The sequence below is a fragment of the Rhinolophus sinicus genome, chromosome X, assembly GCF_036562045.2.
Source record: "Rhinolophus sinicus isolate RSC01 chromosome X, ASM3656204v1, whole genome shotgun sequence".
Taxonomy (NCBI): Eukaryota; Metazoa; Chordata; class Mammalia; order Chiroptera; family Rhinolophidae; genus Rhinolophus; species Rhinolophus sinicus.
The window spans coordinates 114,170,402-114,185,034 of NC_133768.1; the positions used below are offsets into that span (position 1 = coordinate 114,170,402).

At 41.9% G+C, this 14,633-nt stretch overlaps 1 protein-coding gene across 6 annotated transcripts in view; it reads right to left on the minus strand.

The window, feature by feature from the left end:
* The window catches only part of OPHN1 (oligophrenin 1), a 304,832-nt gene extending 292,152 nt beyond the window's left edge, over positions 1-12,680 (minus strand). For 5 of the 6 annotated variants that reach the window (XM_019753604.2, XM_019753610.2, XM_019753608.2 and 2 more), the window contains exons 1-2: positions 11,993-12,680; positions 11,702-11,859 (exon numbers count right to left, since the gene is read on the minus strand). In XM_019753604.2, coding sequence (XP_019609163.2) covers positions 11,702-11,855 — 154 coding nt within the window. In that variant the 5' untranslated portion in view covers positions 11,856-11,859; positions 11,993-12,680. The remainder of the gene's footprint in view (positions 1-11,701; positions 11,860-11,992) is intronic. The other variant, XM_019753605.2, reaches the window with a different exon arrangement.
* Between the last annotated feature and the right edge of the window lie 1,953 nt (positions 12,681-14,633).

Sequence of the window (14,633 nt, forward strand, 5' to 3'; positions counted from 1 at the left end):
TCTTTGTAAGTCTAGCTGATGGTTTCTCAATGTTATCTTTTTAAAAACCAACTTTTGATCTTCTGAAAATTTTCTCTGTGGTTTTCCTATTCTTTATTTCATTAATTCCTCTCTAAACATTATCGTTTCTTTCCTCCTTGTTGCTTTAGGATTAGTTTGGCCTCCTTTTTCTAGTTTCTTAACATAGAAATTTAGGTTATTAAATTGTGCTCTTTCTTCTTCTCTAATGCAGGTGTTTAAAGTTATAATTTTTCCCTTAAGCACTACTTTTGCTGCATCCCATAATTTTTAGCATGCTATATTTTCATTTTCATTCATTACAAAGTGTTTTCTAATTGCCCTTGTGATTTCTTCTTTGACCCACTGGTTACTTAGGAGTGTGATACTTAATTTCCACATACTTGTGAACTGCCTAATGTCCTTCTGTTATTGATTTGTAATTGCATTCCACTGTGGCTAGGAACATACTTTGTATGAAGAATATTTTCAGGCATGTTTTGTAGCCTAGCAGAGGGTCTAGCCTCAATAATTCCATTTGCACTTGAGAATAATGTGTATTCTGTTGGTGTCACATGTTCTACAGATGTCTGTAAAAGATCTAGTTGGTGTATAATGTTGTTCAAGTCTTCTACTTGCTTCTTGAACTCTATATGGCTCTTCTAGCTATTATTGAAAGTGAAATATTGAAATCCCCTAATATTATTGTTAGGTTATCGATTTCTCCCTTCAGTTCTGTCCACTTTGCTTCATGTATTTTCGGATTCCATTATTAGGTGCATATGTTTATACTTTTATACCTTCCTGAGATATTGACTGTTTTACTACTGAAATGTTTTTATTTGTATGTCATAAAAAGTTTATCGTATAATCTATTTTGTCTGATATCAGTATAGCCATCCTAACTCTCTGTTCACTGTTTGCTTGGTATATTTTTCCATTCTTTTACTTTCAACTTATGTGTCTTTGAGTCCAAACTGTGTCTCTTAAAAACAGCATATATTTCAATCAATTTATCCATTTTTGATCAATTCTTCCATTTTGCCAATCTCTGCCTTTATATTACAGTGTTATTCCAATTACATTTAGTTTAATTATTTATAAGGTAGGATTTATGTCTGCCATTTGTTTTCTATGTCTTATATCATTTTCCTCTATTCCTCCATTACAACCTTCTTTTGTATTAAATAGATAGCTATTGCCTCATGTACTATTTTAATACCTTTATTGTTTCTTTTACTATATATTTATAGTTATTTTCTTAGTGGCTGACCTCAGGATTACAATTACCATCTTAAAGCAATCTAGTTCAGATTAATTTTAACTTAACTTAGAAAACATACAGAAATGCTGCTCCAATATCATTGTTTCCTGTCCCGTTCCTTTGTGCCATATTGTCATACATATTGTATTTTTATATATCATAAGCTCATCAACAGTTTTATAACTTTTGCATTATGCAGTTGTCATTTAAATCAGATAGAGAAGAAAAGAGTAACTAAAAAAGACAGTTATACTGTCTTTTATATCAATCTACATAGTTACATTTACTGGTGCTCTTAATATTCTGGGCAGATTTTAGTTGTCATCCATCATTCTTTCATTTCATTCTGAAGGACTCCCATTAGTATTTCTTATAGGACAGATCTGCTACTGACAAACTCTTTGTTTTGCTTATCTGAGAACATCTTAATTTCTCCCTTGTCTTTAAAAGACACTTTTCATGAATACAGAATTCTTGGTTGACACCTTTTTCTTTCAGTTTCAGCACTTTGAATATGTCAGCCCACTGCCTCTGGTCTCCATGGTTTCTGATGAGAAGTCAGCTCCTGATCTTATTGAGGATCCCATTCACCTGATGAGTTGTTTTACTCTTTCACGTCTTTCAAGATTCTCTGTCTCTGGTTTTCATCAGTTTGACTATAATGTACCTAGGTATGGATCACCTTAAGTTTATCGTACTTGGAGTTTTTTGAGCTTCCTGGATCTGGAGAGTAGTGTTGTTCATCAAATTGGAGAAGTTTTTGGTCATTATGTCTTCAAATATTCTCTCTGCTCCTTTCTCTCTTTGCCTCCTTCTAGGACTCCCATTATGCATATGTTAATATACTTGGTTGTGTCCCAGTTTCTGGGGCTCTGTTCATTTTTCTTAACTTTTTCCTTTCTTTTGCTCAGAGTGGATATTCTCAATTGACTTATCTTCATGTTCTGTGGTTCTTTTTTCTGCTAGCTCAAACCTGCTGTAGAGCCTCTCTAGTGAATTCTTCATGTCAGTTATTTTACTTTCAACTCCAGAATATCTATCTGGTGCTTCTTTATAATTTTTTATCTCCTTATATTGTGTCTTTGGTGAGACACTGTTCTCATGCTTTCCCTTAAATTTTCAGACATGGTTTCCTTTAGATCTTTCTAATTATATTAGCTGATTTAAATTTTTTGTCTAAATTCCAACACAGGCCCCATCAGGGACAATTACTACTGACTGCTTTTTTTCCTGTATATGAACCATACACATCTGTTTCTTCGAATGTGTGATCAGGTTTTGTTGAAAATTGGACATTTTTGACAACATAATTTGGTACTTCTGGAAATCAGATTCTGACACACACACCCCCCCCAGGCTTTGTTGCTATTGTCATTTTTGTCATTGTTGTTGCTGCAGTTTGTTTGTTTAGCATCTTTCTTAGACTAATTCTGTAATGCATTCCCTGTAGTGTGTGGCCACTGAAGTCTCTGCTTGATTAGCTTAGTGACAACTAGTGAGTGTTCAAAGATCTTAAATGTCTTGAACCATTAAGTCTCCCCACCTTTTGCTGAGGGGCTCTTGTGCATATTGGAATATTCCTTTAACACTTAGCCAGGCAGTTTACAACTCTGCCTTAATTTCAGGCACAGGAGAGAAATTGGGGCCCTCTTGGGTCTTTTCTAGGAACATGCAAAGTCCTGAGTATGCACATGGCTTTCTAGACCCCCAGGAATATGTCAGAGATTTCCAAAGCCCCTATGGATACCTCATTCCCCATTTCTTCCTTTTGTGTTTCTGGCGAGGCTCTTGCTTCTCCTGACTAATATTGCAGCCTCAGGAAGCTGTGATGCTAAACACCCTGGGGATAGAACTTTTCCCACTGAGCTAGTGCTAAAGCAGGTGAAGTAATGAGAACCCTGAGAATGGGGTTTTTCTAGGTTACCTTGAGGCAGGTTAAATAGTGATAAGACTCTGGGTATATGAGTTTTTGAGGAGCTACAAACCCAGTCTTTTCCCCCTCAAGTGCTGAAAGGCTGCTAGTTTCCATGACAACTGTGTTTACGAAGCTGTTGGTTTTTCAAGGCTACCTCAAAGCTCTGGAGAGGAGATGAGAGGCAGGATAAGTTAAAATGCTACAAACCCTGCTGCTAAAGAGATACAACATGTTTTCATCAATAAACACTCTTCAGATTGTTGCAAGCTTTTTGTCTAATTTTCAGAGTTCTGAAAAATTTGATTGTGACCATTTTTGCCAGTGTCCTTTTTCTTTTATGGAAGAGGTGATTTTCTGAGATCTTCAGTCCAACATTCCCTCCAAGTACAATCTTAAAGAAATCTTGATACAGTATGGCTGGGAATTTGCCTACAACGGAACACACTCCCGAGGAAGCAGAAGTTGGAAAAAGCACTGGGGTAAAGTCTTTTTAAGGATAAACAAACAGTTGCCAATTGCTGCCTCTAAGGTGGAGAACTGGGGAACTGGACATGGGAGGAGAGAGAAGTTTTACCTTTTCTACCTTTTGAATTTTGTACCATGTTCATGAGTTACCTACCCAAAAAACATTTTTAATATACTCATAAAAGAAGAAGGATGCAGTAGGTACTTTAGGTTTCCCCTAAAGATCCCACATGAAATATTACACCCTGTCTGTTACTGAGAAACACTCTATTCACTTGAAGAGTCTTGCTCATTACCAGGGCCACTAACTACCAAGGTAGTAAAACAGGGAGCTTTGCCTTAGGAATCCTTCCTCCTCAGTTTATTCTTTTTCCCTATGGACAGTTGCATCCCCATGGTCTAGCTCCTTTTTTCCCATAAATCCCCACTTTGTAATGTGATAGAACATATATCATACCCTAAACTTCTTCGTCATAGCTCTTCTCACAATTGTAATTAAATTACTTAAGTGGGTAATCGGATGTGTAATGTATGCTCCAAGAGGGCAGAGCCCATAGCAGCTTTATTCACCATTATCTCCCCAATTTGCAGGATGGTGCCTGACACATAGAAAATCCTTGCTGAATTAAACAGAATTGCCTTTACATTATGCAAGCCTTCAGCACTTGATGCAACCCCGATAAAGCATCATAAGGGCCGTCCATCCCACTAGAAAAAAAAAAAGGAAATCAGCTCAAGATTTTCAGGGAACTCCCCTGGAAAAACATGTATCTTTCCAGATCCTCACAGGCTTTTAGGGAAATTTCTGTAGTAAGTAACTGATTAGAGAAACAGATGCCAGGTTAAACAAAAGTTTTTGGCCATGCTTTAAAAAATGAGGCTATAAAAAGTGAAGCTGAAAAGTAATTTTCCTTCATCACTCTTAACGCCAATTGAAAAACTTTTCTTAACAAGCAGGTCAAGTCATAATCTTCCCTATCCCACCCTAACACCATCCGCCATCACTTAAAAAAAGCAGCTTCTTAGAAATGGTCACACTGAAAGTCTGGCTTGGTTCACTTTTCCACCCTGTTCCCCACAGGACTCCCAGTTCAGCTACTTTGGAATCTGGTCTTCTGAATACCATCAACGAACATGTCAGTATCGTCTCCACCAAATTCCATTTGACACTGCTTCACATCTACGAACAGCAGTACCATACGACATACTCATTACATTGATCTGAGTAACACCATGTGCTCCAAGGCACTGATTAATATCACTGGGATAATGACAGGATGTCTGCTGACTGCGAATGTACATTACATCACCACCTCCTCCCCACACAGCATGGCACTACACCCACCCCAAAGGGATTAAAAGCTTCGGTTTCCCTCACTATAGAACTATTTAGGACAGAACTGAAGGGCATCAGGTTGACACCTGTCAAGATGCACTCATCGAGAGGGTGATCAGATAAGCGAGCACAACTCAAGTCATCTACTCATGCTGGACCTATCAGTTGGATGTTTCCTTTGCCCACTCTCCCAAAGTAAAGATGAATTGACTCTAAAGTTGATGACAGAATCAGTTTAGGTTGCTTAACTATCTCAGCAAAACATTTGGCAACCATAAAACAGAATGGTAACACCAGGAGGAACCCTGAAGCTCATTGACCAAACTTCTGATTGTACAAATGGGAAAACTCAGGCTGATGAAACTACGGTCTTTCTCAGTATCATACAGCTAACTAGTGGCAGACTTGGAACTAGCACCAAGGTTCTGTGTGCCAAGCTAATGATGGCTCCACTAAGTATATTCAATATCAAATTTGCCTCCAAGATAGAATCAACCCATCCTTCCAGAAAAGCAATTACTTATCAAATAGGGCTCCCAAGTATCAAAGCAAGAGCTGAACTGGCACCCCAAAAGATCACCTTAATGCAAACATCTAAAACTCTTGTCTTTAAAAAAACAGAATGTGGGAAGGGGGATGGTAGAAAAGGGTAAAGTGGGTCAAATATACGGTGATGGAAAGAGAACTGATTCTGGCAGGTGAACACACAATGTGATAAATATAGATGATGTATTACATAGAATTGTACATTTGAAACCTATGTGGTTTGTTGACCATTATCATCCTAATAAATTTTAATAGTAATAAAAAAGAACAGAATGTAAGAAAGTGACATTTTTGTAAAAATGGAAGATAGGTTATAAAAGTTATACCAATTCTATTATTTCTACTTTACCAATTTTATGTACATTTTTAGTATAGAATGCGTATTTTGTATTCTTTTAAAAGTTTTCATAGTCCAAGGTTGCCTATGTGTGGTTGTGTGTTTGAATGTGTGGCCTTAGTGATAGAATTTTTTTCTGATACTTGTTTAATACTGGGGGTGCCAAAAAAAAAAAAAAAGGTATACACATAACTTGTATTCATCTTTTGCTATTGGTATATATTGAATATTACAATTTAATACAGTTTTCCTTTCTTAAAATGTATATACATTTTTTTTGGCACGCTCTGTATATACAAACATACATATATACACATAAAGTATGTTATCCTTGGTTTTTGACAGGCTTTTTTACATTAATTTTGTTTAATTAAATACTGTCCTGTACACTAAAATAAGGTGAAAGTTTATGTAGCCCTAAAGTAAGGAGCTGTAATTGGGTTATTCCTTTCCCAAATGGTTAAAATAAAATACACAATGCAAAAAACAGAAAAGTCATGGAATGTTAGAGCTGAAAGTGAGGTCCCCTAACGACCCCCATCTTTGGAAAGCTGCAGACCTAGGGCCCAGTGAAATGATTTCCCAAGGTCACAGATCCCATTAGGAGCAGAACTATCACCATACCCAGGTATCTAGATGCCAGGTCTAAGGCTTTTTCCCATTGTATCATCATTCCGCCTGTCATATGCAGTGTCCAGGGGTACTTCCCAGAGAAATTTCTATCTGGAGACTGTCACCTTCCATTTTCCTAGCCCATGAGAGTCCAAGACTCACAGACTGCTAGAGCTAGATCACTACCTCAGGAGTTTCAACCTGATTGAATCTAGGCTGTGAATGTATTTTGTTTAGCGAGCACATTTGTTTGAAAAAGGAAAGCGAAGATCTTTCGAATGGGGTGGTGCTGCTGTACTTTACCCCAGTCACTCCAGTTCTTTTATCCCACTTCCAACAGTTTCATACTTTTCTCCTTGGACCCTGATAGCATTTGAGCCCGTCATTCCTGAATCCAGAGTAGGCATAATTAAGAGCACACCAAAACTAGTTGATGGAAAATGTGAAATACGACATTATGTTCTCCCAATAGCTATATTTACTGCCTTACCGATAAAAACCCATTTAGGTTCTTTTTAGGTTAGCTAGTTATTATATCAGAGCTCTGCAAACTACGACCACTGGGACAAACCCAGCCCACCACCTATTTTTGTACGCCCCCCCCCCTCCCCTAGTTGATCTGAGAAGGTTTTTATATAAACAGTTGAGAAAATTCAAAGGAAGAATACTATTTTGTGACATGTGAAAATTATGTGAAATTAACGTTTCAGTGTCAATAAAGTTTTATCAGAACATAGCCACTCTCATTTTATATACCGTGTTTCCCTGAAAATAAGACCTAACCGGCAAATGAGCCCTAGCATAATTTTTCAGGATAGGATGTTCATAATATAAAATAAGCCCTACTGCGTCTTTTGGAGCAAAAATTAATATAAGACCAGGTCTTATTTTTGGGGAAATACGGTAGGGCTTATTTTATATTATGAGCATCCTGAAAAATCATGCCAGGGCTTATTTTCCAGTTAGGTCTTATTTTCGGGGAAACACGGTACGTATTACCTATGGCTGCTTTCTCGTCACAATGGCAGTTGAGTAATTGCCACCGTGACTGCATGGCACTCAACAGCCTAAAATATGGCCCTTTACAGAAGAGCTCTGCAGAAGACATCTGAGCTACATCAAAGAAAATGTAAAGCTATCAATTCACTGCTGGAAAGTCACAAATATTTCTGTGGAATTGCTAACACCTTACACAGCACTCTCAGAGAATCTTCCTAAGACAGCTCAAACTATGCCTCTCTCCCACCAAAAACGTTTTTAATACTCCCTGTATATAAAGTCTGAAGTACTTAACAGGTCCTACATGGTCAACAGCTCAACTTTCCATTCCAACCTCATCTCCCAAATCTCCCTTCCTGCACCCGATATTCCAGATGACTTGAATTATTGCTGTCCCTTTACATTGTGTCATTCCTACTACAATAAATGTCCTGCCCTGAAAACGGTGCAATGTGGTAAAAAAAAAAAAAAAAAAAACAAACCCAGGGCCTTTAGAGTCAGTTCGGGGTTCTAATTCAGACTTGTGCCCTTGTCAGTTGAGAAAGTTACTGAAGGCCTCTAAACTGCACTTTTGTCATCTACAAAATGAGAATAATAACCTTTATCTCTTAAGGCTGTTCCAAGGTTTTAATGCCTGGCACATGGGAACAGCTAAACAAGTGGTAAGTGTTATTAATTCTGCCCAATTCCAATGCCCCTTCTTCTTTTGCTTGTCCTTGTCCTCCCACCAGGAAATGAGCGCTCCCTCCAATGTCACACCCCGTGGTCTCCACTTGTCCCACTCGTATAGCTCTGTCCTTACCTAGTATTACCTTATATTACTGGCAATCCCAACCGAGGTCATGTCTGGGAACTCCTTGAGGGCAGGACCCATCTGTGACTCAGTGAGTCACGTGTGGCAGCCCTGAGCCCGACGTACACAAGTATTTACTGAATGAATGGCATGTGCTCATTGAACCATATATAACACTCATTAGGTGTATCACGTGGTATGGGGCTGGAAGCAGGGGCCACACAGCTTGCGCTGAACAATACCTAGTCTGAGTGCTTAGTAAATACTCAAAGCCCACCAGGGACCAACACTGCCACCCTGAAAACAAAGAACAATCAGAGAGACGGGCAGTACGTTCAGCTTTTGGAGTGCCGATGTTTTTATTTGCCATTAGTGTAAGGTATCATCATCATCTTGTACTCCAACAATTATAAATAAATGACATTTAATGGGGGGAGTCAACCCCTTCCCCAAAGGAGACATGCTGATTTTCATTCATAACATCAATTTCTTCTGAGCACAGATTGACCATGTTTACCCGAAAATAAGGCTGGGTCTTATACCATATTTCCCCGAAAATAAGACTGGATCTCATATTAATGTTTGTTCCAAAAGACGCATTAGGGCTTATTTTCAGGGGATGTCTTATTTTTTCATGTACAACAATCTACATTTATTCAAATACAGTCATGTCATCTTCTTCTGGAACATTGTCATAATGTACTGGCTGATTATCTTAATTGGGGCTTATTTTCGGGGAAACATGATAAGTAAATCTAAATATTCAAACAGGACCTACATTCAAGAAATTAAGTATCACACAGAGTTGCGACTAACACCTCACCTAGAGCTCTGTACGAAATTGGACACAAGGAAGAGAAATGTAAGGACTGAGTCCCAGTGAGGCTAAAACTGTCACAAATACTGCAGCAGGGTTGCAGCACGATACGCATTTCATTAGTTCCTAGAAGCACTAGCTGTTTGATTCAATGATCAATTTAATAAGTCAAAGAGGTGTCAATCATTCTTCCTGATTTTTAATGCCAGACTCCAAATGCCAAAATGAATCCACAAACATGAATACAAAATAAATTGCTGAGACATGCCAATGGAGGGAGTGACATTTCCCAACAAGGTGACAGCAGAAAATGTGTTTCCAACTGCATCTGCTTCTGCATTTCCCATCAGAAACCTACTGACAAGTACACATTCACCAGTAGATATATTATTAACCTGAAGACAGATTACCAACTACTTACAATATTTAGCGGTTTCCATTTACAAAGCACTTACATAATCCATTCACTCCTTTATGCCTCACAACAACCCTGTGAGGTGGGTAGCATTACCCCCATTTGACAGATGAAGTGAGTGATTTGAGCCATCTTATCCCAAGACAGTGATGCCCAGATTGTAACCCAGGTCTCAGAAAACCAATTCCCAGTGTTCTCTTCTTTTTCCTCCACACAAAGTAAGAGCCTACTTTCTTTTCCTCCCACCCCACTTACCCTCAAGAAGCCGCCCAGCTAGCACAGTGTGAGGAAGCAGAGTGGGAGTATAAACATTTCTGTGGTCAAGACACTGGGACACATCCCGCCTCTGCCTCTTGCTAATCACGGCTTTAGAAGCATGCAACTTAAACGAAAGAAATGGAGTATGGGTTAGCTGCTGGGTCTTATTTCCTACCTGTCCTATTTTTGGCTTTCTGTGTAGACTCAGAAACAGAAAAGCACCATAAATATCAAGAAGCCCTCTGGGCCGAAATACCTCTTGGATCTTTTGCTCATATTCAAAGGTCCGGGCCTGCATAATTGTTCTGTCTCAGAAGAGGAGGAAAGAATACAAACCTTGGTTTGCCCCAGCTAACAAAACTTTTGCCCTCCCTCCAATGTTTTATTGAACTGTTTGTTTTTCCTTACGAATCTTAATCTCTCTGATGTGCCTTAGTGGGCCATTATTTTGCACAAACACTTTCAGCTTACCATGGACTTCACAAGCTCCCTTCAAGAGCTTATGAGGGGTATCATTTGACTGTGGACACTGCACCAGGCAGTTTACTGTAATAAGTAAATAAACAAGATAAAAACCTGAACATGCCCCTTTTCCTTTTGGTGAACCCTCAGCTTTCTAACTACTTCTGTGGCACAATCATCCAGGCTTAACCCTCTCAGTGAACTCCAGTCGGTGGTGACACACCCCAAAGCCTGGCCTATAAGTCCTCAAGGATGAGCATTTCGAATACCCCATCTTGAACGTGCTGCCAAGAGTTTACTCTTGCTCAGGCCACAACAGGAGAAACCATTAAATAATCAAATTCAATCCAACGACTGGCAGGAATATGGATGATGTATATATTGTGACCAAGAAGACAGACAGCACGTGGCAGGAAAGCAGATTCTGGGGGCAAATCAGAGTCCATCAGGGCCGGCCGGTAGCAGTTACCCCTGCCCTGCTGCCCCAAGCCTTTCTCCCTGCTCTCGGGTGCCTGCGTCTGCCTTAAGAAGGGCCCCGCACTTGACCTAGACACACTATTGTGAGGATAAAACCACTCAGAACAAAGTTATACGGGGCATATTTGCCAGTGAGTCTGACTTTATTTTTCACAATCATCTTGCAGCCAAGAAAAGAAAAAAAAATTAATGATCACTCCACCCAATTACTATGGTCCATTCTTCTGGGCATATACTTTGGCACAAGGGGTTGGTTTGCCTGCACTCTTGTTGAGGATGTTTATTATTCTTTCTCTCACTCCAAGCCTTCTGCCAACTAGCAGAAATAAAAACTCCACACACAGTAGGGAAGGAGGGGGGGAGTCCCACAGCTGTCAGCTGTGACCATTGGGAAAGCCAAGCTAGGTGAGGTTCCCTCAGTCCCGTGGCTCCCAACTCTAGCCCTGCAATTTGCTCCCTGGGGGCTGGGCTCCTTGTGCCAGGGACCAAGCAGGGCTTTGTTTTACCCTCAAGCAGAATTCAGTGGCACCTGAGGCCATACAGTAATTCTGAGCTTAGAGGCTGACCTTAACCAAAACCATAGCTCAGTAACTTAAAGGAAAAAAAATCCCTGGGGCAAAGGTGCTTTTCTCAGAACATAACTTGTCACGAGAAACATTTTACTGCCCCCACACTTATCTGTAGCCACCACCAGAGGCCAGGACAAAACCATTACTCAAGATGCTGGCCTTAAGTCCCAATTCTTTAAGAGGTGCTGGGGCAGTTCCTCAGTCAGCTTGGATGCGTGCTTGCCACAGACATGGGTGCTAAACACGTCTGACAGTACAGGCAGATTGTCCCTTTGGAACAATGTGCCAAGTAAGGATAGTTGCAGAGCAGGAGGGTCCCTGACACAGCTACAGATCCTGTCTTACAAGGTCAAGGCACTAAAAGAAAAGGCCCAAAGTTCTAAACTCCCTCCCCGCTGGCACAGATCAGGGAAACACCTCATGGAAGCCTTCCACTTACTTCTCATTGCACTGATAAGCGCGTTGCCGTCTTTGATCACGTCTTTGATGAACTTATTGGTCCTCTCCAGCTCCTGCTCATAACACTTGAGCCTCTCTCGGAAATTGGGGCTGTCCAGGTAGCAATCGCTGAACTCCAGTGGGGGATGCCCCATGGTTCTGATGGCGGGGGTTGGAAGGAGAAAGGAAAGACACAAAGATAAGAGCATCAGTTGGGAGAGTAGATGGGATGGACTGAGCGCATGACCTGCTTAGGAAGCTCGCACACTCCTTCCCTTTGGAGGACAGGTACCTGTTCTGATGAGATTCCTGGGGAGAGCTGGCTGGTCTGTACCGGAAACCGGCGGCCTGGAGATGGCTTCAGGTGTCTGGGAGAGCTAACTAACGCAGACGGATCCCAGCAGGGTACTGCCTAGCAAGCAGCATGCCCCCTAGGCATCGCCTCCCCAGACGGACAGCAGAAACCGCAGCCCGGCTCGCCTCTGGAGACCGGCCGGATCCTTCCAGAGCAATTGCAAACGTGACACTTCGGCCCGCCCAGGGTGTAGGCGGGGGTGAGCGCTGGGGATGGGAGCCGCCTCTGCGCGCTCCTCACTCTCGGCTCCGGAGCTAGCAGATTTCCTTTGCCGAACTCCGCGGGCAACCCTTGACTGCACTGTCCCCTCCCCCTTCTTAAAGCCAGCGCCTCTGCCCCGCCCCAGCCAAGTCCTGGTACCGAGCCCGAGCCTTCGGGCTCCTTCAACTGTCAGCCTTGCACCCTAGGGTTTTGTTACCAGAGTCCTCCGGCTCCCAGACTTCTTCCTGGTCCCAGGGAGCCGGCCTGCTGTCCTGTTAGGCGACGGAAGGGTTAAGCCGAGGCGGCAAGGAAACGTAGCCTTGCTCCATAGACACCCGAGCGGGAAGAGGAGGGCGAGAGCGCGACGCACAATAGCCGCGGTGGCCCGGCGCTTCCCTACGGAAACTGGGGAGCAGTCAGCGCCCTAGGACTCCAGCTGGAAAGCATGGCGGCCTGGGAGATGTAGTCTTTCCGTTTCACGCCCCGTGACTCCTCCCTGCGATCTCCCGACCACCCCGCCAGGGCGGCTGCACTGCCAGAAAAGCATTCCCTGCCTGCCCCAGGCTCCCTGGCCTGGCCCAGCCTCGAGGGACAGGTGCGCCCGCGCTGGCGTCTACCTGGAAAGTTTTGGAAACTGGAGCCAGAGCCCGGGACGAGATTGTGGGAGGCCATCTCTCACTTCCCATTACTTGGTTGGATTGTTTATTTTTCCTTCCAGCCTCCCTTTGACAGACCAACTTCTTTTCCTCTCCCCTTTCCCATTTCTCCAGTTCCCATGGGCATTCGGTCCGCAGGGATGACTCCTATTCTTAGGATCTCTATCTCTGTGTTAAGCTCAGAATCCCCTGCCCCCAAAAAAGACATGCCATAATTAGGAGTTCCATTTCTCCTGAATGGGACCTCAAAGCGTGGTTTTTGTGCCCCGACTCATTGGATAGGCTGTTGAGGAAAGCACGTGATTTTCCATGTGTGAGTGGAAAACCTAAGACAATGGTGTTACCAATTGTTTTGCAGCTTCACTAAGACGTCTCTTGTCCACTGTCCATTGCAGGAGAGCTGGGGTGGTCTTACAGGTGCTTCCTTGAGATTAAGGGTAGTTAGGGGCAAAAAGATGTGTTTTGATTTGGGACAGGTGTTTAAGATTCGCTTGCCGGGTGAAGAAAGTTAGGAAAAGCCAGAATTGATGGGGTTGTCAATAGAGTAAAAATGGCTAATTCATCTGTATTAGTGTCCTATGGCTGCTGTAACACATTACGACCAGCCCGGTGACTTAAAACAACACACACTTATTATTTTACAGTTCTGGATGTCAGAAATAAAAAATGGACCTCACTGGCCCAAAATCAAGATGTCAGAAGGGCTGTGTTCCCTTCTGGAGGCGATCGAGGAGAATCTCTGTTCTTGCCTTCTAGAAGCCGTTCAATCCCTTGCAATGGTTGATCAAGTCTTCTTCCCACTATAGAGCTCACACTGACTCTCCTGTCTCCCCCTTTCACTTACAGGGACCTACCAAATAACCCAGGATAATCTCTCCATCTCAAGATCCTTAACTTAATGGCATGTACAAAGGCTCTTTTGCTATGTAAGGCAACAGTTTCACAGATTCCAGGGATTAGGGCATGGCATCTGGGGGGGGCATTCTTCTACCCTTCACACAATCTATAATCCTATAACCCACCTTCCTAACCCTCAAAACAATCCTATGAGGTTAGTATTATTATTGTACGTATGTAAAGATGAGCTAGTAGAAGTGCTTGAACTTGAGCCTAGCCTGGCTGGTTCTGGAGACGCTGCTCTTAACCACTGTACTATATGGCAGTATGGTAGAGTCCAGTGATGAAACAACCTCGGAAAATTAATAAGTAGACACATCCCAGGGAAGGACTTCCTATTGTTTTTGTCTTATTTTATGTTTATTTCCTACTCTTTTTATCTTTACGAGAAAATGTCCAAAATGGGCTTTAAAAGAACCAATGCAGGTACTAAGGGAAGGTGCCCAATGAATAAGTATATGGTCTTTCATTCTAGCAAGGTTCCCTGAAGCATTCATTCAGTAATTTGACAAGCGTTTATTGAACATCTGCTATATGCCTTGACTTACAGAGCCTACACCTCTATTTTCATCACTATGAACACCACCTTTGACATGACTGATGTTAGGTACAATCACGCTCGTCTAACTTCCTATACTCAGAGTGTTTTTCAGTCATCTGTTATCCTTTATCTAGACAGTGAAACTAAAGTGCAGGGAAAACAAATGCCCTAGACCCAATATCAAAGAAGGAAGACGGTTAAAATTAGAAGAACCCAGTCCTTCCGAGACTGGCTGCATTAATCGAGTCATATCCTAGATGCTTTTTTCACAGTACACCCTCAC